A 26,150-nucleotide genomic window follows, 5' to 3' on the forward strand; every position below is an offset into this window, starting at 1 on the left:
AACACTGATGATCTCCTCATCATGGCACCTGTTAGTGGGTGGGATATATTAGGCAGCAAGTGAACTTTTGTCCTCAAAGTTGATGTGTTAGAAGCAGGAAAAATGGGCAAGAGTAAGGATTTGAGCGAGTTTGACAAGGGCCAGATTGTGATGGCTAGATGACTGGATCAGAGCATCTCCAAAACTGCAGCTCTTGTGGGGTGTTCCCGGTCTGCAGTGGTCAGTATCTATCAAAAGTGGTCCAAGGAAGGAACAGTGCTGAACCCACAACAGGGTCATGGGTGGCCAAGACTCAGTGAAGCACGTAGAGAGTGAAGGCTGGCCCATGTGATCACCAACAGATGAGCTACTGTTGCTCAAATTGCTGAAGAAGTTAATGCTGGTTCTGAATGAAAGGTGTCAGAATACACAGTGCATGATGGGTCAGGGCTGTTTTGGCAGCAAAAGGGGAACCAACACAATATTAGGTGATATTATAGTGATCATAATGTTATGCCTGATCAGTGTATAATAAACAAATAGAAAATTCAATTCAATTTTCAATTCAGTTTTATTTGTATAGCGCTTTTAACAAACGAACATTGTCTCAAAGCAGCTTTCCAGAACATAAGAAACAAACAAAAAAAAAAGTTTTTTAGACAGTAGAATATGTAGATCATGTTCTGTGCAACAATACAGAAAATGAAAATAAATAAATAAATAAATAAATAAAAACTAAGAACATGAGGGCATGAATGTCATATTTTTCTGAGACCTGTTGCAACCCTTGTCTGACTTCAGCAGATGGCAGTATCACATTCTATATTTATCTCACAAACCCCAGCTTCAGGAATAACATGATGTTGAATTGCAAAGTTCCTTCAGCTTCACAGTGGGACATTATGCTATGTTAAGTCAACAGTTGGCAAGTTTTAAATAGAAGATCTAATAAATGCAAACATGACAGACAACAGGTTCATTAAAATGTAAATGGAATGTACTATATATAATTGGAAGGCACATAGTTATTATTATATTTATACATTTAGGATAGTGTATATTGTCACACAGTGTTAAATCCAAGCTGTAATGTAATGCAAGTTAGCCAGGTGTAATGAGTATCATTAGCTGCCATATGAGTGTATCATGGGACTGAGGAAGAACAGAATGCATGAGTATTGTCTTTACAAAAACATGTTTAACTGTGCTTTTGTCTTGTCATCAGAAAAACTGACATGTGAATTGCTAGAATAAATCTCAGTAATATCTCAGTAATAATCTCTCCGTAATATGGGACATATTCCATGACTATCATGACTGAAATTCATTGTTAAGAATACATGTTTTCTTTCCATGGTTTTCAACTTGTTTATTCAGATGTGTAAGAATCTGGATATTAAACGATTCTATAAAATATATCATGCCCAAATGTTCTGGACAAATGTTGGGACACTTCAAGTGAAATGTTTGTGATGGTTGTCTCATACTGTGCTGTGTTCGAATGTAAAACACTACTGGCAAAGCAGAGGTTTGTCCAAGAGCTTAGCCAGAATCCAGGCTTGGCCAATTACACACCACTGTTTAATAGGCTTTTGTTAGAGTTTCTTCAATCAATAGCTATTTGTGTGCATGAATAACTGAATAAATAAGTAGTCAATGAAAAATGAAATCATTTTTAGACATCAAACACAGACAGGCATCCAAGGTGGAGTGTCATTAGATATAAATAGCATCCTTTAAGGTTTCATGCATCATGATTATTTCATAAGCTGTAACCAATATGTCATTTGGGAAGACTCTTAATTGCAAGTGTTTCAAAGTGAGCATTTTATAAAGGTTGTACAGTGTTCAGCATATAATATACATACATTTTCTACATTTACACATACTGTGTATTATAGTGATTTGGTTCAGCTTTACACTCCAGCAGTCAGTGTTTATATGTATAGATGGTTAAGGCTCTCAGTTATATAGGTGTATCTACACCTACATGAGGATGTGGTAGCTTAGTGGTTGAAGTGTTGGACTACTGACTGGAAGGGTACGAGTTTGAATCCCAATTCCACCAAGCTCCTCTACTGGGCCCCTGAGCAAGGCCCTTAACCCTCAATTACTGAGTTGTATAAAATGCTCTGGATGCCAAATGCCATAAATGTGCATGCAGGGTTTGATTCTTGCCTCTGCCCTGTGTATGCAGAATTTGCATGTTCTTCCTAAGCTTCTGGGGTACTCCCATTTCCTCCCCCAAGTCTAAAGACAGTATTCAGAAGGACCTGCAGCAATACACAGGCAGTGTTCAGGCTCTCTGCTCTGCCAGATACTGCTACATATTCAGTTGCTGACTCTGTGGCTCTGCTAAACAAGAAACAAGATGGCATAATCAGTATCTGGTATGTGGTTCAGAATGACAGTGAAGCTTTACAGTAATAAAAAACAGTTTCAATGACCTTGCAGTGACAGTAAATCTTGTCATGAGTGACTGTGTTGCACAGGGACATCGGTCTGGCTCAGTGGAAAGCAGCAATAAATGACAGTGTTTAGCTTAGGCATCAGTGAGTTCATACAAGCAAAAGGGAGTATGTCAATATGACTGTGAAAAGCAGAATCTGAATCTAAATTAAATGATAAAATAGTGCTATTATATCCGTGAGATCTCTAAAGCTGCTCATGTATGATCACTCTTATTACAATGTGAAACATTCAGGAGAATATTCCATTCTTTCTCTGTAATGATAATTAGAACCATATGACTATAAGGTCAGTGTTTTCAGAGAGAATGTGATCCTTGGCTGACACTGGAGCTCATGAAGAATTCAGGCTGCATGTCTCTCGCCCATGCAGAGTGCTGTGATTGGCCTGTCTCAGTGCTGCTCGTAGGAAGCTACGCTACAACAATAAAGACCCCAGAGGAGCACCACAGCACTGACATGGAAGAGGAAGAAATTTTTGTGATGTGTCTATTTAGACAGGCACAGAGAAGATACACATATTCATCTTTCACTAGTGCCTGTGGGTGTGCAGCTATTATCCATGCTAACATACTGTAGCTTTCTTTTTTTTCTTTTGGAAGTGAGGCTTGCGTTAGAAGGTTAGGAGGAACAGTGGATCATTGAGTATTGTTTGTGTGTGTGTGTGTGTGTTTGCTTTTTATATGGCTCTCTATAGAACCATACTGTATCCCTACAACAATAAGAAATTCATGACACACAGTGTTAGGAAGCGTTTTCTTGTTACCGTAAACATTTTGATATGGTGTTAACAGATAATTAACAGAAACCCAGTTTAGGCTGAATAGCTACCAGGAAACAGTTTCTGAATTACTGGTACAAATGTGACATCGTTGTAAAGTTATTTTAAAGAATATGCTGAAAGGCAATAAGAAAATCTCAACCAAATATTCATTTTGAGTAATCCTGGTCAGGGTAACAGTGAATCCAGCTCCTATGTCAAGAATACAGGGTGTAAGGTGAGCACACACCTTGAATGAGAGACCATTCCACTATAGGGCACCAGACACAACTAAAGGCAAAATAGACCCAAAAGTCCATCTACCTGCATGATTTTGACAGGTAGGAGGAAACCAGACAACCCAGATGAAACCAACATGGACAAAATGTGATAGACAGAACTCAGGATTGACTTAGGGCCCTGGAGATGTAGTGTGCTAACCACACTGTCACCCATCTCAGACGTGTTCTGACCAATTTACTCAAGTAATAAGGAAGTTGGAAACTGGTAAGGATGACCTACCAGCTTGGTTTGTGTTTTGGCAGCTGTTATCTCTGACCAAGCTGAATTGTTTAGCAGGGTTATTTGAATTTCTTCATCTGAGGTTCTGTACACTATATTGCCAAAAGTTTCACTGAATGTTTTTCAGGGGTTGGGCTTGGCCCCTTAGTTGCAGTGAAAGGAACCCCTAATGCTTTAGCATACTAAGACACTTTGGACAATTATATGCTCCCAACTTGTGGAAACAGCTTAGGGATGACCCCTTCCTGTTCCAACATGACTGTGCATGTGCAAGACATGGATGAGCGAGTTTGTGTGGAGGAACTTGACTGGCCTGCACAGAGTCCTGACCTCAACCTGACAGAACACCTTTGGGATGAATTATAGTGGATACTGCGAGCCAGACCTTCTCATCAACATCAGTGCCTGACCTCACAAATGCGCTTTTAGAGGAATGGTTAAAAACTCCTATAAACACACTCCTAAATCTTGTGGAAAGCCTTCCCAGAAGGGTTGAAGCTATTACAGTTTCAAAGGGGAGGACCAAATCCATATTAAATTCATGTGCATTTAAAGGCAGATGTCCCAGTTTTGGCCTGGTTCACAGTCTCTGCTCTAATTCATCCCAAAGGTGTTCTATCAGGTTGAGGTCAGGATTCTGTGCAGGCCAGTCAAGTTCCTCCACACTACACTCGCTTGTCCATGTCTTAAAGGACCTTGCTTTGTGCAATGGTGTACAGTCATGTTGGAACAGGAAGGGGTCATCTCCAAACTGTCCAAAAATGTCATCTTGGTATGCTGAAGCATTAAGAGTTCCTTTCACTGGAACTAAGGGGCCGAGCCCAACCCCTGAAAAACAACAATGATTTGGAGGGGTGTCCCAAAACATTTGGTAATGTAGTGTATTTCGGTCTACGTGGTGTAGCTGGGGGCCTTAATTAATTGTCTTAATTAAAAAAATCAACTAAAGATAAGTGAAAATGTGGCTTTTTTTTTCAAGCGCTAAGCTAATGTTCTTGGTGTCATGATGACCCTCAATCTTTTCTCCAACTTTGATCTTACACTAATGTTTCTGCCCAGGAAACTGCTAGGTTTACTTGTCAGAGTTTTGTATGTTTAATACTCTGCCTGTATTTTTTTGAGCAGTTAAGGAAACAATATTAGGGGAAACACGACGTTTGGTTTCTACACTGTGGCATGTCCCACTAGCCGGCTGTGGGCTGCGAGGTCACGCAGCGTCGGTCAGTCAGCCATATTGGCTCCATCAGCGCAGGATGCAGCGGGACTGAGAGCTGCTGTGAACAGAAGAGGGAGTTTTCTGCTTGTGGAGAGAGCCGAGACCCCACCGGACCCCACCGAGATTTTAAAGCAAAACACACCGAGAGCTAGAGACATCCCACGAGCCGAATAAACACGCTTAACAAGCGCACTAATAGCGGCGCTTCACGAATAACGGATGAAAAGGAGACGGTAAGACTGGATTATCTGGGAATATCTGTATTGTTTTTATATAGATGTGTGTATATATAGCGATAACTCGCAGTGCTGTTAGCCTGTTAGCATCGTGTGAGCCAAACAAGTGAGCTAGCTTTTTCTGACAGGGATAGTAGGGTGGATTTATATGATAAAACAGGCTCGTTTATGTCTTCCTATTCCTCAACCATTCGAGTTCGGGTGCGTTTGTGGGTTTTTTTTTTTTTATTAAACTGGAGTGGTCATGGATAAGGATAGAGAAAGGAAACAATCTCAGTCATTGACCAGTTATTGATCTAATACACACTACTGAATTCATTTGTGTTAAGTGACTGTCGCTAGGGACAGAGAGAGACTCCTGGTTTGTTTCTTTGTTTGTTTGTTTGTTTGTAGCAGTGTGTTGTTGATATGCTCTGTGAGGAGCAGATAGAGACAATATTCCTGTAGTATAGATTAAAGGAAACACAACACTGTTACTCTGTGACTCTAAAAAGTTACTACTCTTGTATCAGATTACTTACTCATTCATTCACTCACTCATGTTCATTAACCAGGATCATGATGGATCCCTCTAGCTGGATCCCAGGAACACTGGGTGTGAGGTGAGAGTATACACCCTGAATGAGGATCCAGTCCGTCTCAGGACACCATACACACACACACACACACACACAATTACACATTAATTAACGTCGGGTAGAAATTTAGCCTAGCCCATCCATCTAAGGCTTGATTTATTAATGGAAGAACCCAGAGAAAACTCTAACAAACATGAGGAGAACATGTGAAACTCCACACCTGAGCTCAGGTCAGAACCACGGCTCCTGGAGCTGTTTTAAAGAAGTTTACCAGCTCATGTTGCAATCTTGACGTATTTCAACATGATGCCTGTTGTTACCTGCATTAAGGTGAACGGCTTTATTTGTTTGCCTGCATTAAGGCATTTTCAGATTTCATCTGTGAGAAGCTTAACGTTTGTTGCCACTAAATAAGAATAACGGTTTATTCCAAATGCTTTCATTAGGTGTAAGAGGGAACACACTTGGTTAAGTAAGTCGATATGCAAGGTGCTCGTCGTGGCAAGTCATAGCTGGTGTGTGTGTGAGTGTGTGTGAGAGAGAAAGAGGTAGTGGGAGGTGCCGCTGCAAGGAGCTCCATAGGTGTGTGTGTGTAGCAGGAAGCCTTAGGTATGCCATAATGCCTTGAACAGGCCACAGATAATGCAAACAACAAATCACGCTTTTGAGAAAGAGTCCTTCCTTTGGCTGGATAAATGGGAAAACATCATGCAGTTCTGGAGTTTACTGAGTTGTTCCACTGGAGGTATGTCACAGCTGATTTTGTAAAACCCATAGCTGGTGCGGATTATGTGTTAGTACAGACCTGGCTGAAAAGCGTTAACATAGCCGCGGGGGCAGGATTTCGAGTAAACAGGATGATCGTGGCTTTATCTTTGAAGGTAATGGATGAGACAGAAGGGGGTTTCGTCGTGTATGGGCTAGGGAAGGTTTGAAAATCTATTCTACATCAAATAGGTCAGAGTTTTAAGGAATACAAAGACAAGACCAGGCATAGGATAGATGTGATGAATTCCAGGAGACGTACCTTAAAACTCAAATGCTTCAGGCTATAGGTTTGTGTAGTCAAAGTACAAATAAATGTTCACCATTCATATAGACAGTGTAGTTCTACAACCACTTACTTAACTAAATCTGAAAGATATGATAATACAATAGAGTGTGAAGGGACATCTTGAGGGATTTGATTATAATTTGATTCAAGGAGCAAATAATTGACTTTAAATTTGATTATATATGTCTCTCAAAGCATCCTGAATTTGGATATCAGTATTTGGCACTACTGACAGTTTGAATGATAAAAATACACTAAGCTTGGTATGTTTATGTTAAGGGCATTCTGAACGATATTTACTTTTCAAATATTTGTCACGTTTCCCCAATTTGTACATATTCAAAAGTAAAATAATGAGATTCTGATGTTTAAGGTCTTCTAGTTGATCATTTGAAAATTCTGGTCAGTTCATTTTTATGCAGAAATGTTTGACACTCTTTGTTTTTTTCAGTTCAAAGCATGATTTATACAATTATGACGATATTAAATATCAAATATTTCAAGGTATTAATGCAGACACTATTTCCCGTTCCATCCAGCAACACAAATCCAGACTGAGACTAAAATCTATTTAATTGAATGTTTAACTTGTTAACAACACACACACAAGTGTAAATAATCTAGCAATTAGTAGACTTGCTATTTAGCTTGTAATTTGCAGCTCTTGTACTAAAAGTCTTTACTTATCCAGGTGCTTCGAAGCTTCAGGTATTGCAGTGCACTAATTTTCTGGTGTGGGTATGATTGAATTCTTCATGTTCACTTATCACTTCATTAAGGAGCTTCAGAATGGTCACTAATGCATACTGGTGCTCATTTTCCAGTGATGGTTAACAGGATCTGTTCAGATTTGAGTCACTGGTGCGCGCTATCAGACAGTGATGTCTAGAACTGGTCATCACTCTGCCTGAAATTAGATTAAGAATTAAGACTATGTGTCTTTCTCAGATGATTTTGGTTTATGGACTTTAACTGCCCCAAACTTCAGCATACCAGATCAGACTGAAGTTATAAATATCCTGTAGTTGGACTGTAGCATTCAGAGATATCCAGATATAAGAGAGTAGTCAAGACATGCCGGCAGCATACAGTAGGATTTTAGATTTTAGATAGTCGCTATGCAGTATAACACAGATAAAGCTGTGAATCATAACAGAGTTTAATACTGTATAATGAAGTGTTTTCAGATGAGAGCACTTCTGTTTCGAATATTTTCAGAAAGGTAAAGATGTAGGAATGAACACAAGCTGATAATTTTAACATTTATCATTAGTGTTGTAAGACTTTCAAATCTAGATTTGGGCAGAAAATTTGGCTAAATATTTGGGGTTTTGAGACCTTTTGAAGCTATTATTTCTTAGCTTTTTAGCTGAACCAAAAAAAAAAATGCCATACTACATTGCTGTTGAAAATAAAAGAAAAGAAAAGAAAAGAAAATAATAGGAAATAAAAGAAAATAAAAAAATAATAAAAAAATAACATTTAATTTAATCAAATAATAATTTTATTTTATTTAAAAGTGAATAAATAAATGCATAAATAAGTAAGTAAATAAATAAATAAATCTCATTGGTTGGTAAATGTTTTGGCTTTGAGTAGTAGAACATTATTTGGGTCTGGCTAGTGTCTTCATTTTCTGTCAGCATAATAAAACACTAGTTATATGCGGACTGAAAAGCAGTTCATCGTGTTTAGAGATGCTTTTCTGCTGACCATGGTTGTAAAGAGTGCTTATTTGAGTTACTGTAGCTCTTCTGTGTAAACATTCTGTGTAAACTGCGGTACATGAAAATCCCAGGAGATCAGCACTTTCTGAAATACTCAAAGCAGCTTTTCGGCTATGGGCAAAGTCACTGCGGTCACATTTCCCCCTATTCTGATGTTTGATGTGAACATTAACTAAAGCTGTGGACATGTATCTGCAACATTATCTGCATTGTGCTGCAGCCGCATGATTGTCTTTTAACTGCATAAATGAGCAGGGGGACACTGTTCCTATTAAAGTGGTCAGTCAGTGTATATATGATATTTCTGCAGTGGCTACAAAACATTGTACCTGATACTGATTTGTATATTAAGATTTGTATATTCAGAGCCAGAAAATGACTGACATTGTTTTTTTTATGCTTCTTATAAACACAGGGGGTGAAACAGTACAAGGTTATAAGCATGTCAGAGAAGGAGGATTAGTGTTTGATTTGTATCTGTATCACACAGTGGTACGAGATAATGTGTTAGACAAAACAGTGTATAATATATCAGAGGGATGCACACTGATATCTTGTGTATATTAGTGACACGTCCTGGTTAAAGTTTCGGTGTAAGTGAATTAAGCTCCTCAGTCTGTTCTTTGCTGCTGTTTTAAAAGTTGCTGTGAGTTTTTCTAATAAATCTTATTTTCTAATATACTGGCATGTCACTGTACACTATTCTGCTCATTCTGTCCTTATTCTATTTTATTCTTGTTTAATTTTATTTTTATATATTGTATAATGATGGTCCATTTTTATATTTTGTATTATATTCTTAGATTATTTTTATACTCGAATTTTTTTAGATTCCTCTTTTCTTCTCGTGTATTTTCTTTATTAGAATATTTTATATTCGAGTTTGACATTTTTATTTCCGTCATAGGACAGTCGTCAAAAACATTTCACTACATGTCGTACTGTGCATGACAAATAAAATCTGTGGAGGGAGAATGTTGGTAATTATTGGCTTATTTATGATATTAGTGCACATCATTTAATTAAGAAAATACAGCCCGAATGACTAGTATATTAGTCTTCATAACTATAAATAAGGCAACCAAGATTTACTAATATAATTGTGAGTTTTTACAGTACCTGTCTTTAATCCTTTACTCTGTCCAGCTTTCTCAGCTCCATATTCATGCTGATACACTTTATTGCCAAAAGTTTTGGGACACCCCTCCAAATCATTGAATTCAGGTGTTGGGCTTGGCCCCTTAGTTCCAGTGAAAGGAACTCTTAATGCTTCAGCATACCAAGACATTTTGAACTCTTTCATGCTGCCAACTTTGTGGAAACAGTTTGGTGATGGCCCCTTCCTGTTCCAACATGACTGCACACCAGTGCACAAAGCAAGGTCCATAAAGACATGGATGAGTGAGTTTGGTGTGGAGGAACTTGACTGGCCTGACCTTGACTCCATAGATCACCTTTGGGATGAATTATAGCAGAGACTGTGAGCCAGGTCTGCTCATCCAATATCAGTGCCTGACCTCACAAATGCACTAATAGAGGAACGGTCAAAAATTCCCATTCCTAAACCTTGTGGAAAGCTTTTCCAGAAATGCTGAAGCTGTTATAGCTGCAAAAGGCGGGCCAACTCCATATTACATTCATGTTCATGTGTAGGCAGATGTCCCAAAAGTTTATCTCAGTCATCATGCTTGTCATCTTGTAGATCACGATCTAGCTAGAACTCAGTGTTTGCTGTTTCCACTGCTTCCACAGCATGCAACTGCTAACTTTCCACAACCAACCAACACCAGAATCACCACACACAAAGAAGTGTCTTTTCAATGAGACAAAGTTAGACATGTTTCTGAATAAGGTGTATTGCTGTATATTATGTATGTAATTTATACAGGTTTTATGGACACTTTGATGTAAGATTAGCACCCTGTGTCTCATTTAGAGAAAAGAAGAAACCTACAGGCAAATGTTAAGGTGAATTGAATCTATAAGCCTGTATAAGCCTGGGAATTTGTGAAAGTATTTTGGACTCCAAACCTGCACTTTATGGGACTTTTTTTTTTTATAATGATTCTGTGTTTTAAGACATGTCTGTCTTGTCATATCGTAAACACTGATAGTGTTATGTAGGACGTGTAGTATTAGTTCAAGTCCTTTAGTAATAAATCTCTAGTAGTGCAGGATATCATCGTGTCAGTGGTAAACTTGTACTGCACAGTTCCAAACCTGATCCTTGAGCTGATTAGACCAGGATCATATCTTCTTCTCATATCTCAGTCAAACAGTAATACAATGAATATTTAATACAGGTTGAATCATTCTGAGATTGCTGAAGCATTGGATGATAAAATATGCAGCGGTTGATAAATGAGACATGTATCCTCAGTGTGCTTGCGTTCCAGCTTTTGCGTCTTTTTTGTTTTATCTCGGAAAAAAATCTACGTGACGTGCCCAAACATAACCATGTTCACCTGGATGTATTGCTGGAGTATAACAGACGTGTCTTAATTTGAACATACAGGGAGTTTTCGTGGCTAAAAGATAATAAGAATCTTCTTTAATGATAGATATATACTACTTTTTACTCTTCGCAGTTTAAGATATGAAAATATTACTGTGACGTCATTAAAGAGGAATGTCTTTACATTCCATAGTGCTATATGTGACTGAGGCGGCTGCTGGCTATTGAGCCATACACTGACTTGCTTTCACTTGTTACATTTCATTTCAAGTGTTCATTTACTTCCTGTTCCCTGTACTTCCTTTGGTAAGGTAATAGAAGAAGCAGAATTTATTTAACATCAGTCATTTATTCTGTCCAAACCTGACTATTCGTTCAGGGGAGAAGACGTGACGTTTCTGAGCTACTGTGAGTCACGCTGGCAATCCTGTAAGAGTAATTCACAGTTATTCACTCCCTGAGCTGTTAGACTGGAAATTGGCAGGAGTTTAAAAACACATCCGTCATCATGTTGGAAAAGAAATATGGCCAAAGACCTGCTCCCAGTCGCAGCCAGTTTTGGAAATGCTTCACACAGAGCAGCAGGATCTCAACACAACACAGAAGCCGTTCCCACTGGGTCTTGTCTGTGAGCAAGCTATCTAACATTAGCCACATATAAACCCAAAAGATTAGAAAAATTTGTTTATGACTCCACCAGGTGGAGGCTTATTATCTGTTGCGGCCCAGGACGAGTTCACAACCCGGTGGCTGGAAATCTCTGGTATAACTGGCGAATGACACGACGTAAGCTTATTTGATCATTCGTTTGTACACCCAAACAACTTCTGAGAGAGGCATTTCAGTGGATGAACCGATTATGTATAAGGCGCATTTGATTCATGTGCTTTTCCAGTCCTCATTATCTTGGTCAGTTATACATGCTAAAAGGGAATAAGAACATTTGAAATGAGATTTTCACATCTCTTTGGAATGGGATTTTCAAACAGCACATTTAGAAGTGTCACACATACATATACACCGATCAGGCATAACATTATGAGCACAGAGAGGTGAAGTGTATAACACTGATTATCTTCTCATCACCTGTTAGTGGGTGGGATATATTAGGCAGCAAGTGAACATTTTGAGCAAGTTGATGTGTTAGAAGCAGGAAAAATGGACAAGTGTAAGGATTTGAGTGAGTTTGACAAGGGCCAAATTGTGATGGCTAGACGACTGGATCAGAGCATCTCCAAAACTGCAGCTCTTGTGGGGTGTTCCCGGTCTGCAGTGGTCTCAGTATCTATCAAAAGCGGTCCAAGGTTCAGTTAGCCATGGTGTGATACGAGACTCGATCATCTATTTCCTCTGACGCTGGTGTATTCTGAGAGAGAACGATCTCTAGAGATAATGATGCTGTTCACCTCAGTGTGCTCAGTGTAAATGTTTGTAGGGTTTTGTAGCGTTAGGGTACAATTTGAGTGTTTTGAATACACCTGGTGCTTGAAGAAAGAATATAAATCTGTCTCTCTATATGTGAAATTTCAGTCCCCAGTTAGAAGGAAGTTATAATAATGTATGTTGAGAGCAGCAATAACCCCTGCAGTGTTGCTGTAACAGATGACTAAGGTGCTGATTAATGACTGCTTCATAAATATTTGTACACATAAGTCATACATATTGCACAATGTACACCTGTATAGCAGTCCATAGTCTGGATCTCTTTTCCTCAGACACTTTAAATACAAACAATACTACTGTCTGTATCATTATCTGACTAGTAATCTTGTATCTCCATGTGGAATCAAACCTGAAGTGGGCCTGCAGGGTTTTTTCTGTCTTTCTTTTTGTTCCTCAATTAAATATGACACCTACCACCAAACACCGGGGGGAAAAACTAGAAGAGGTAGAAAGACAGCACTGACAGTTCCTCAGTCTCGGCTTCATCACTCGAGCTAATAGATTCTCATCTAGTTTTTTTTTTTTCTCTTCTTTTTTTCTTGCTGTTTGCTGTTCATTTTTGTTTGTACCCACAGCAACGTTACAACAAATCTGACAAATGTTAGTTGGATCTGTTTCCCAAAGTATAAGCAATCTAGCAGGCTAATGTAAACCACTGCAGCTCAGATCAGGCCGTTACTGAGGAAGACTGAATGATGTTTATTTATAGCTTCATATCTGACTTTTTTCCAAAACAGACTGCTTTTTTTTTGTTGTGTCCTGTGAGATCACACCTCTAGTCTCAACCAGATGCTCTGACAAGCTTTCTAAAAATTATTATAAATAAAAAAATAAATAAATGACTGAATAAACAAACAAACAAACAAACACATAAATAAACAAACAAACAAAAATAAATAAATAAACAAACAAAAATAAATAAATAAACAAACAAAAATAAATAATTAAACAGAAAAATAAATAAATAAATAGTGCACTTCTGATTTGTATTTATCTTTTTAATGTGAATAATGTTAGGAATTATGTTTTTGTATTCAATTACACTACCAGTCAAAAGTTTGGACACACCTTCTAATTCCATGGTCTTTCCTGAAGTTTATTTCTTTCTACATTGTAAAACAATGCTGAAGGCGGCCGAAATACACAATAATGTCCTTTGAACAGTTGATATTGAGATATGTCTGCTACTGATGCTCTGTAAAGCCTTCATAACGGCTCTAATCTGAGGTGCTGTTAATTGGTGATTTCTGAGGCTGGTAACTCTAAATGAACTTCTCCTCTGCAGCAGAGGTAAGTTTTGGTCTTGCTTTCCTGGGATGGTCTTCATGTGAGCCAGTTTCATCAGGGTGCTTGATGGGTTTTGCAAATGCACTTGACAATACTGTTCTTGCAAGAACTATTCCAGAACACCTGACCTTCGTGTCTTAAAATAACAACTGACTGTTTTTTGTTGTCATTACATATGGATTACTTAAGTCCATGTGTGTTATTTCATAGTTTTGAAATCTCCAATATTGTTCTAGAATGTAGAAAATAAATCCCTAAACAAAAAACATTGAATTAAAAGGTGTGTCCAAACTTTTGACCCCCCAAAAAAACAAAAGCCTAATTGAAATTATATTCAGCTCCTAATAAACACTAAACCTTTGGTAGGATCGCAAAGTCAGTAAAGTAGTTACCAGTGTAAACTGTCTAAATCCCAGAGTTACCCAGTTGAATGTTCTTTATTGAATTGATGTGTCTGTCTCTCTGTCTCATCTGGATTGGTCCTAGCTGGGTTAGAACAAAATGAAAGCTACATTGCCTTGTGTTAATCTGACCATTATATCCGTGGAGTAGTTTGATGGTTTAAACCACATTGGACGTTTGTATGGAAAATATTGCTGTAGTCAAATGAGCAAATTTGTATTTGTACTTATTACTCAAACAACTGTAGAGAAAACCAAGCTTGTGTTTGTGTGATAGTTATTTTTTTTCATGCCGTGTTTAATCTATAAACAGGTTGTAGAGAAAACAAGAGATGATATAAAGATGAATAATTATTACTGTGTAATTAATAAGGAGTGGGATCCCTCTTTACCTTTGGATGATATTCTAAGCTCTGAGATTGCGATTGTGTATTATTTGAGGATAGAAGCATGCGCTCTCTCTCACTGAGACATTACCAAGCCCGATTGGTCCTCATCCTCATGCCTCAAAATAACATGGTAATGGTGTTTGTGTTGTTCACGGAGCATGTATAGAACGTCATTTGCATGGTATTTTCTGCTGCTGACGTTATTACAGCACAAGTGTTACCTGAAATCCATAACTGCATCTGTCTCTTCTGTATGTGAATGAGGCGTGGGATCACCACTTAGTTAAGATTTGGCTCAGAATTGAATGTGTGTCATCAGACCCAAAATATCAGGAAAGAGACTGTCTGTCTCTCGTCCAGTTCCCTTAGTGTTCGCTCAGTTGTGCACAAAATCTTACCGGAAAATTCTGATGAAATGCAGCTTACGCGACCCCAAATGGACTTTTTGCCTCACAGTTGCACTGTGTCTCAGCTGCGCAGTAAATCTTGAAACCCTAAAACTGAAGCAAGCCTGACTGAGGATGTGGCCTTCACTGAGAAATGTAGAACTTCAACAGTGAATAAAGTCTTCAGCAACTTGCTGTGTTGTATTATGTAATAAAAAAAAAAGATCCCTCTCTCATTCATATACAAGTTTCTACTTTTTCTACATTGTTGAGCCTAGATTAAGTAAAGTATAGATTAAGGGTAATACTAACGTTAGCCAGTTAAACAAGAGCAGTGTTTAGTTGTAATGAAGCTCGCCTCCTGAAAGAACAGCTGAACTCTCTTTAGGAGGAAAAACTAAACAAAGACATTTGTTCTACATTAATCTGCCCCATTTAAGTAACAGATTGCTACCTCAGCGCTGGCATACTGTTTTAATATTTCAGTTTTAGTGTCTATTTCGATGATCTACTGTGTTTTGGCTCTACAGCTCTGATGGTCTGTGCAGCTAGAGGGCTCTCTCTTCTCAGGCATTCTGTGTTCTGTCACTGCTCTGCTCCCAGGACACACTTGTGTGTGTACACCACACTGCCTTAAATGGATGCTGTGTAGTCTTGGTGTTGTAAAGACTGGTGTGTGACTGGTTTCTTTTTCTCTCTTGCAGATATTGCCAGGTTTTCGTACTACGGAGGTAAGCAAATATCTAATCTGTCCCTAAAATGCTTGAAAATAATCACCGCATCCATAGCTTGCACTCACTTTGACGCTTTGACTGAATGTGAGATTCCAAATGGAGAAAAGGAGGAGGAACAAGGGGGACATTTCGGACATAGGGAGGTTTTTTTTTTCCATGTGAGACCGTACTATACCTATAAAGACCAGTATTGAGCACATAATGGCTTTCAAGGCTGATATATGAGCTGGTGCAGTTCCTGTGGGAGGGTAGGGTAGCAGGAAATGAAACTATCTGGTCTCTATTGTGGGGATCAAATCTTTACTCTTGAAGGGGCTTAAAGACCAAGGTCACTAAAGAAAAAAAGAAAACATAAATAGAGTGGGAGATATTCTGTTACGTAACAGGTCGGTCAATTAGGTTAAACTACTGTGTGGCCGAATTCTCAAATCTACCTTTAAATATTACTGTATAAAGACCACAGTGGGCCACATCACACCACCCCAGCATGTATCATTTTCATATAACTGCATGGTCTGTCATTTCTTATTCCTTATGTGCGTCACATTAGTCAGAACGCAGTGTGGGGGCACATGTTTCAAATGAATTCATTTAACCAGTGCACAGGTTTTCAGACGTTTTGTAGCCAGGGACGCCTTAAGTGTACATTCAGTTCCGTGGATCCTTTCAGCACAGATTTATTTAATGGAGGTTTATTAAATATATGCCATGTGTCTGTTTATTGGAGCCATAAATCTTTCTATTCCTGAACTCTACACCAACAGAGTATGTTAGCTACATGTTGATCTTATTTATCAGCCTACATGTTTTTAAGGTATTTCAGTTAATCCTGTTTCAGTCACATGACCAGATAGAGGGATTATTAGTATGAGAACTCAGTGTACATGTAAAAACTTGCTGGTGTTTGTAAACGAGATATAATATAATTGATGATATAATTCCCTGACTGCTGTAGGTCTCTGGACCACACTCTGAGAACCAGTGATATAAATCATTAATTAATTCATCTGCCTTCATCACTTTTTTACCCTCTGGCAGTATGTATAGAGTGTACAGAACAGCATGAGCATCCTCTCACTCCAGGCCTCCTATTACAGTAGACAGTTTATATAAAGCTGCACCATAGCTCACTGTTCTGATTCATACTTTCCATGTAGGTGTTTGATACATTATGTTTGTTCTGTAGTGACCAGAGCCATGTTTCTTTCTACTACCAGTTCTTTTAAATCCACTTATATCCACATATAATGGAGAGCCTTTGATTCCCACGAAAGCTTCAGCCAACTTCCTTCCTTTGTAATCAGAGGCTTTTTGACATTCCATACACATTACACATGATCAACAATAAACTGTTGAACAAACAGCAATTAGCAAGTGATTTGCAATTAATTGTCTTTAATGTTGTAGTAGACTGTTGTAGAGGATAGTACCTTTGAACACCAAACCATTTTCAGTGTCTCTTTTGATTAAAGCTTCAATTGCATTCAGTGTAATCCTACTGACTCTACTCACTAATGACTGTAGTCAGTATACAGCATATGATAATGGAATAGATCTGATTTTATTTAACGTTAAGCCACAGAAATCCATTACTTTTATATTACTTGCTTTGTCCTTGCTTAATAATTCCTTACAAACACACACTTTGTCTGTTTTTAAAATATTTTAGTTACATCATTGGCTGACATCAGTGTAATAAAGCATAAAATAAATCATGCAGTAAATGACATGCATCATTTCAGGCCCCTGCCTGGAGCAATAAGGTTTATTGACCCATAACGTTTAGGGAAATGTGGACTACTTAACATTTTTTCTTTTTTTTTTCATTTCATTGTCTGTACCGCTTATCCGATCTATCCTCGGGCCACGGGGAGCCTGTGCCTATCTCAGGCGTCATCGGGCATCAAGGCACTACTTAACATGTGAAATGTGAAATATTTGCTGTTGCATTAATATTAAAAGTCGAATAGTTCTCATTGAAATATTTCTGAATATTTCGTCATATTGTTCGTAAGGTCTCTGTGCGTTTGTTTGGCTGCCATTGTGCTGATGAGCAGTAAAGTGCACTCATCCAACCTGATCTGTAGCCTCTGGGCTTGGTCTTTTGCTGTTTGAAAACATTCAAGCTGAGCCAATAGTAAAAGAGTTTGCTGAAAAGAATTAGAATATTGGTTAGGAAACTCCTCCCCCTTTTTCAGCTGCCCTGATTTGATTCACCCTTTCTCTGTCTTACGTTCCACACCCCTCCCTTTCTCACCAGCTCCATTCCTCGCTCTTTCTCTTTCCAAGTCGTGCTCAAATGCTCACACGGCACACACACACACACAGAGACACACACATTGCAGCGTTGCTTTCCTTTTCATTCTGGATATCATCTCTGAAAGGCCGGCAATACAAGGTGTCCTTCAAGAACCTGCATTTCATCGCTTGGGGATTTTTTTTCATGTCTCTGAATTAGTTTTTTTTTTTTTTTTCTAAAGTATCACTTGTCTAGCTCTGTAGGATTTACCGGCTCACTATGCACATAGTGCTATAGATGACTCAGTTTGTGCTCCTCCAGCAGTATTGATTTCTCTATCGGCCATTCTCATCTCGTTACACCTGCTGGGATTATTGTGTGCCAGCGTCGATCAGGGTTACTTGGTTAACTGGCGGACACATCTCCTCACCGTGCCGCTGGAAGTGCAGAGGTCATAGAGGGCCAAGGTGGGCCCGGGCGGCCCCCCGCTCCCCATGTGTGCGAGGGGGAGCCGCAGAGCCGCTGGGCCTGGGAGAGAGAACCAGGCGGAGGAGCAGGAGGAAGAGGCGCACGTATGGAGAGCAGCGGATGCAGCCCCTTTCCCCTGTGCTGGGCTCGAAGAGCCTGCGTCTACTCTTACACATCTCCTCTGCCAAGTATGTCACCTACATATAGTAGCGCTCTAGGTGTATGATGCTCGAAGCATGCTTGTTTCCTCTGAGATGTAGAGTGCTTTAGTGTCACAGTGCTTGTGTCTGTGATTGGTTTGACACATTTTATAATTGATCATGTGTGACAGTGTTTTGGTAGGCAGAATTTCTTTTTTGTTTTATTTATGTAAAAAATTTTTACTCAGAAATGTATTAATGAAAGAGAACTTTTGGGGCTGAAGAATCTGCCCTGATTCTAAAGCATGAGTCTTTCAGAAAAATGGTTCACACTCATTTAGTGTTGCCCCCCTACTAAAACTGCCCAATGTAGGTCGTTCTACTCAGAGACTGTGTAATAAGATGATACATAGGACTAATAAATGAACTGACTGAGAGAACAAGACAACGTAGGTGTGCAGTGGGTGGTGTCTTACATAGTGGCTGCTTGACCTCATTAAACTGTGTGTGTAATGAGCAGAGAGAGGCTGAGATCATCTCTCAGTTTTATCAGTAGCCTTTCACAGAACTGCTTCATTACTTCGGTAGTGATGTGTGTGTATGTGAGAGACATTTTCGAGATAAATGTTATTAGCTCACCGATGAATATTTGATGGTTATCAAATATGAAGGACATCTCAGCAGAACTTATCCAGTCATACTTTCTGTCCCATCAGTATGGATAGAGTAGCGTTGGAGGAAGTTCTTTATTCTTAGTATTATTTACTATTTCAGTTTTCTCCACAGCTGTGTGACAGTTGGAGATGAACTATTCAGCCATGTCACATCCATTACACTGCCAAGTCTTATTTAATATGCATGCTGAGACTCAAGGAGCATGCCTATCAGGAAGGTCTTGGCATATATGAGAACGTGACTATGTGACGTTTTGTTTTGTTTAACTGATATTGTCATGAAGCCAACATTTCTCTGGAAGCATCTAGGCTAGTTCCCGCTGGAGTCCCAGTTTAGGACTCACTGGAAATGAGTTCAGCAATGGCCACTACAATCTTGTCACTGGGAGGTATGATGGAGAACATGATGGAGAAGGTGCACAGTGGTGCTCAGGGAGCAGCAGGAATACAGAGTCTAGTACACTGTAATATCCTCTAATTAATACCCACTCTACATTGAAATGTCAAGGTAGGGGCAGGGAACCCGGCCTGCCAGTAGTCCAGTGTCTGTCATTCAGTGAGCCAGTCTCTGTTTAGTCAGAGGAGCTGCTTGTGTCCTCTCTCCTTGGCAGGTAAATAGTTGTTCCCATGATTCTGCCATCTGGTCCAGTGTTGAAGGGTATGACGGGCAAAACAAGGAATACTTAGGAGGTTCCCCCTCATGGAACACGGCAAGGTCAATCATTTGGTTAACAAAAGTAACTGAAAGTCCGGGTTGAATCACAAGGACACTTGCTCACCATGCAACACGTGCATTTCTTTGCGGAAGTGAGTGCTAGCAAAAAGCTAGTCTTTAGAGAAAGCCAATTTCAGTTAGGCATCATACATAGAGGTAAGAGACAATATAATAGTGAGAGCCTACACACACTCTTGCCAACTGAAAATATCTTGAATATAGTCAAATTTATCAAGTATTCCCGATTATAAGATTATAACAAACCAAATAAGATTATTAAAGTTATTTCAAGAGCTCTACCTTTTCTTATTGTACTAATAAATGCTTAAAATTGAGCAAAATGATCTGCCAGTAGAGCAAGAAATAGATGTAATAATCTTATAGTGAATGGGGAATAATAATTCATTTCTGCTCTCTTACAGAACGATTAGTACTCTGGCTATTTCACTAAGAACTGAACAGTACGCACCATTTGCAGAACAGATTCCACCTGAGAACATACGAGGTCTTTGTGTTCGGCTGTGCTTCCTGGATTACTGAGCAGCAGTCCTCTACCTGTGCGTCATTCGAGTGGTCAAACCCACAGGTGCAGGTAACCTGGACGAGAGCGCTGCTCTAAACCCCACTGAAAACCTGCAGGCTGAGCTAGACAGGACAGCTCACAAGAGTGGACCTAGAATGGTTTTTACAAACAATTTTGTTTTTTATTCTTGATCACACAACTCCACAATACGTACATGTCCTAAGTATCTTATTTCCTGAATGCTTGTTTGTGTCCTTTATGAGCTCACGTGACCAAATATGCAAACTAAAGCTTGTGTAAACACTGCAGAAGTCACAGACAGTTCAAAAACCTTCTCTGCAGTGCTGGACTAGGGCCGTCCATAGCATGCTCACCTTTTCGGTTACGTATTTAGGTACTTTGTGTATTTATAAACAGAAAACGATCACTCCTGTAGTCTCTAACAGTGATACAAGTAAATACATACTAAGACTGTTAGAGACTGTAGGAGCGATGGGGGTTTTGTATTGTTCTGGGTAAAATGCTCATTAGCAGTGTGAAGTTCCTGGATGACCTTTATTCAGAGAATATACATGTACACACAGATGGCTCCACATCTGTCTCCTCTCATGCTGTTTGATAAGGCTAGGTTTGTGTTATAGTAACACAGTAATGAGTGAAAAAGTGGGGTAACAACCCACTGAAGGAAATTGAAGTTTAAACCACTGCTAGAGAATTAATCGTTTGTATGTAGGGGAGAAAGCACAGCGCCATTAAAAGTTTGGAGCATATTATAGCACTGCTTAATGCAGAAACCTGAGCTTCTGCAAGTTTCTGTCAAGATACCATCGCTCATAAACTGAGAGGGAGAGGGGACTGGCTACCTGGCTGATTCACTGTCATACAGACAGACAGGAAGGAAGGAAGGAAGGAAAGAAAGAAGGAAGAAAAGAAAGAAGGCATAATACCCTCTTTAATGCTCAGATGCATTGTTTAGTGGTGAAATAAAGATGGACTCCATCTCTCGTTGTGAAAGAAGCGGGTCTCTGAGTTGCAGTGTTTAATGCTGACTGCTAGCTTTTAGAAGTTGGAAATATGCAGTTCTTGGGGAAAAACAACCAACCAAACAAAACAGAATGTGTGTGTTGTCAGATACAGTAGTTTTAATATACAAGAACAGCAACTTGAATTTCATTGTATGAAGTCACAGGCAAGTCTTGTAGAACATGCTTGTTCATTTGTCCACTAGCTGTCTGTGGTTTGTTAGCCTGGAGCTATCTTGGTTTCAAGTTCAATTTCCACACAGAGCAAGGGATCCTTCACTTACCAACTGAAATATAAATGAGTTTATAATGTCTGTCAGTCATTCTTTCAAGCCATAAAGCTTCTGCTGTAAAAACAACAATAATAATAATTTTTGTGTGCACTATATTGCCAGAAGTTTGCCAAATGAATGTAGTTTGATGTTGACCCACCCTTTGCAGCTATAACAGCTCCAACTCTTCTGGGAAGGCTTTCCACAAGGTTTAGGAGTGCGTTTATGGGAATTTTTGACCACTGCTATAGAAGCCCATTTGTGAGGTCAGGCACTGATGTTGGATGAGAAGGTCTGTCTTGTAGTCTCCACTCTAATTCATCCCAGAGGTGTTTTATCAGGTTGAGGTCAGGACACTGCCCAGGCCAGTCAGGTTCCTCCATAGCAAACTCACTCATCCATGTCTTTATGGACCTTGCTTTGTGCACTGGTGTGCAGTCATGTTGGAACAGGAAGGGGTCATCCCCAAACTGTTCACACAAAGCATGAAATTGTCCAAAATGTCTTGGTATGCTGAAGCATTAAGAGTTCCTTTCACTTGAACAAAGGGGCCAAGCCTAACCACTGAAAAACAACTCTTGAATTCAATGATTTGGAGGGGTGTCCTAAAATATAGTGTATATATATTGGCAATATAGTGTATATGTATCACCTTTCCACAGCTCAAGAATTCTTTACGTTACAAATTAACAGACGTATAGGAGAACACTAATAAACAGACAATTAACAAAATGTACAGAAACAAAACTAAACAGAGAATTTTTGTGTATAAGGAAGGAAACTGGAGGCAGGGTGAACTGGAGTACCAAATGCTGACTCTACATTTGGAGAAAGGGCACCACTGGTCAGAATTGACTGAATGAGTGAACCATTCTCAGCACAGCAGAGACACTGATACACTAGTAGCAGGATAGTGGTTGTGTGACAGGAGGATGAAATGTTAAGGCATGAGGACAAACTTACCACTATAAGTTAAATATAAATGGATAATCATAGCAACCGATTTAGTTAACAGTGCAGTTCGGGGCATTTCCTTTATCTACAGTAATTTCTGTGAAAAATGGATCAGCCTCTTCAGTCTGTCATGAGAAGGTGTAAATTCAGCAGTGTGTGAAATCTCAGGTTATAAATATTAGCAAGTCTTGTCCCTTGACTAACTCTTGTGAGGTTTTTGCACCTCCGAACCTTGGTGCTGAAGCTAATTATAATTCTCACAAGCGCTAACATATGGGATTTAAAGCCTCTTTCATTAATTTGATATGGTGTCTAAATGTTGAGTCATGGCTAATCCTTGAAGCTGTTCCACACCTCAAAGAACAGGGAGTCTTAGGAGATCTTAAAAGGACTTAGAGTGGGATTTGATTTCCACTGAGTATTTGAGAGAACTTTGAAGAGAGGAAAGGAAAGAAGGTCTACAGTACTTTGGCATCGTGACTCAGGCATATTGACAGCGGCTGCTAGATCTTTGAGCGGGGAGCAGGGTTCTGTCAATAATCTCTAAAGCAGGGTCTGAAAGCCTGGAGCCATGGTTAACATGAACAGTAACAACTTAATCACTCTACTGTTGAGCAAACTGGACAGAGAAGAGTGGTGTATACATTTTGAACTTGCATATGTGGAAATACAGAGTCATGGTGGAACCACTACCACTACATCAAGCTCTTATAGTGGTGAGAGGTGAAGTGAATAGCACTGATTATCTCCTCATCATGGCATCTGTTAGTGGGTGGGATATATTAGACAGCAAGTGAACATTTTGTCCTCAAAGTTGATGTGTTAGAAGCAGGAAAAATGGGCAAGCATAAGTATTTGAGCGAGTTTGACAAGGGCCGAACTGTAATGGCTAGACGACTGGATCAGAGCATCTCCAAAACTGCAGCTCTTTTGGGGTGTTCCCGGTCTGCAGTGGTCAGTATCTATCAAAAGTGGTCCAAGGAAGGAACAGTGGTGAACCGGTCACAGGGTCATGGGCGGTCAAGGCTCATTGATGCACATGGGGAGTGGCCTGTGTGATCACCAACAGACGAGTTACTGTTGCTCCAATTGCTGAAGAAGTTAATGCTGGTTCTGATAGAAAGGTGTCAGAATACACAGTGCATGGGCTGTTTTGGCAGCAAAAGGGGACCAACACAATATAAGGCAGGTGGTCATTATGTTATGCCTGGTTGGTGTATGTGAGACCCTGTCCAACAAATTAGATATTTAAAAGGCTGCTGTTTGCATTCAAACTTAAGAATAATACTCAAAAGTTACAAAGATGTTGACTGAATAATCCTGATGTGCTGGAATATAAGCATATGTCCTTTGGTGCTCATTGATCAAGAAAGAATGCTGGTAAATGTTGAGCTTTAGGTATTGACACAGGTATTGACGAAGAGGGTACTTTTTGCAGGTTTAGTCACATCAGGCTCAGCACTGCTCAGGAAGAGGAGTGTGTGCTCCCTGTGTCTGTGGGGATGTGCAGACAGGAACTGGATATCCATAGTGACTCGCTGAAGCTTCACTCTGCCAAAGTGCATTGTGATAAGCAGGATGTGACGTCACAGTAAAGGAAATACGGAAATGTTTGCCTGTGTGTGTGTTTCAGAAAGCGTGGGACTGTGTGTATGTGTGTGTGTGTGCTCCAGTGGCTGAGGATTAGATTAGGAGAGACTAGTTCAAAATTAACTCGTGCTAGTTGTGTTTGTGTGCGCAGTGAGGTAGATGTGTACTCTGAGATTTAGGAGTTTGCCTGAGTGTTCATGTGTTCATATTGCTGTTGTCCTGCACTGGTCAACGAAGCTCTGGCGTGTACGTGCTGGCCTTTCAGCAGAAAAGGTAAGCAGAGGAATGCAAGCGAAAAGACAGACATAATCTGCTCTCACCTCAACGCATTTTTTTTTGCTGTCTCTAATCTTTTCTCATATTATATTCACATTTTCCTTTCTGTGTTGCAAGGGACTTAACAGTGGGCTATTTGATATTTCTTTGAGGTGCGATTTTCTATTTGAGTTTTATCACAGATAGTTTGCAATTTTATTAAAAAAAAAACCCTGTTTGTATGATATCGCATATTCTTGAAATGTATGATATGGTTAGGTTTCACAGCAGCGTGATTTACATTCTTAGGTAGTTACTAATCCAATATTTTATCCCCCTCCTGTTTTTTGTTTTTTTTTATTCCCAATTTGATCACCTGCCAATTCCCACCCACCAGCCAGCTCTCTTCTATTGTATGACAGCTATAGACCAGGGAGGAAGGAAGGTAAAGGCTTCCTCTGAGACATGTAAAGCCAGCCAACTACAATTTTTTGAGCTGCTTATTCCTCATCACAGGGCAGCGTAATAAAGTTATTTCTGCCTTATTCCACATACAAGAGCTCAATAGGTGAATATGATTGGCAAATGTTTCTGTGATTACATTTAAGACATTTGGCAGACGCCATTATCCAGAGTGATGTACAGAAGTGCTCATCAATAAATACATCAATACTGGTGCACTAAGTCACAGACTGAGGATACCATGAGTCTAAAACTCTGTTGGGAGATAATGGAGCATATAGAAACTAATTTTTTAAATAAACAAACAGAAAAAAAGGAAGGAAAAGTGTCAGCTTAAGTATTTCAGGAAGAGGTAGGTCTTCACACATCATTTGAAGACTGTTCGGAAATCTAGGGGAAGTTCATTCCCCCACCTCGGAGAAGACAGGGAAGAGAGTAATGGCTGGGATTGACAGGGAATAGAGCAGTGCTATCCCTCCCACACGTAGAGCGTAGCCGATTTTGCTTCCATGGCTCCCGGCTACGTCTTGCTTTGTCATCTGATGATCGGGTCTCGTGATGTCTGGACGATAAAGTGAACACTTTTCTGTGGTGACACTCCAGATCCTAAGCTTCCATTTTAACAAGGGTTTCAGTTCAACCTTTGAACTACAGTTAATTAAAAATAAAAAATTTAAGACTGAAATGAATGAACGTCTTATTAAAACAGTATGGCTAATAGTCCTCATATAAATATTGCTGTAATATTTGAGCAGCTCTTAATACAGGCCTTTAGCTTTAAATGTCAAGGCATATTTCAGGTCACTCGTAATGTCTTTGAAATAATAAAATAATTCTGGCACACTGGCACAACAGGAAGCCTCACAGCTGCAGAGTCCCTGGTTCGATCCTGCGCATTATTTCAATGTGCACAATAATATTTTGGCTACATAACTGTCATAGAGCTGTTTTATTCCACTGATACACCACATTAGGTCCATAATTTTATGTCTGAAATTCATTTTTTAATTCATTCATTTTGAGATTTGATATCATAATGATATTCTGAAAGAAATTCTTCAAGCACATTATTACGGTGGCTGAAAAGTGTAAATCAAAATAAAAAAATCCAAAACCACAATTCAGATGAACTGGAAAAGGTAGGGATAGTTTGCGAATGGAATTCTTACCGCTGATTGGACGAGACATCAGTCACTCAAGA

General features: G+C 39.4%; 1 protein-coding gene across 13 annotated transcripts in view; it reads left to right on the forward strand.

Moving 5' to 3' along the window:
- Positions 1 to 4,962: 4,962 nt before the first annotated feature.
- Positions 4,963 to 26,150, forward strand: part of ptk2ab (protein tyrosine kinase 2ab) — a 72,406-nt gene continuing 51,218 nt past the window's right edge. For 5 of the 13 annotated variants that reach the window (XM_058386901.1, XM_058386935.1, XM_058386884.1 and 2 more), the window contains exons 1-2: positions 6,358 to 6,504; positions 15,606 to 15,632. In XM_058386901.1, coding sequence (XP_058242884.1) covers positions 6,402 to 6,504; positions 15,606 to 15,632 — 130 coding nt within the window. In that variant the 5' untranslated portion in view covers positions 6,358 to 6,401. Of the gene's footprint in view, positions 5,179 to 6,349; positions 6,505 to 15,605; positions 15,633 to 17,948; positions 18,531 to 24,289; positions 24,506 to 26,150 lie in introns of those variants that run through there. The other 8 variants (XM_058386876.1, XM_058386894.1, XM_058386947.1 and 5 more) reach the window with 7 other exon arrangements.

Source organism: Hemibagrus wyckioides, linkage group LG01, assembly GCF_019097595.1.
Source record: "Hemibagrus wyckioides isolate EC202008001 linkage group LG01, SWU_Hwy_1.0, whole genome shotgun sequence".
Lineage (NCBI taxonomy): Eukaryota > Metazoa > Chordata > Actinopteri > Siluriformes > Bagridae > Hemibagrus > Hemibagrus wyckioides.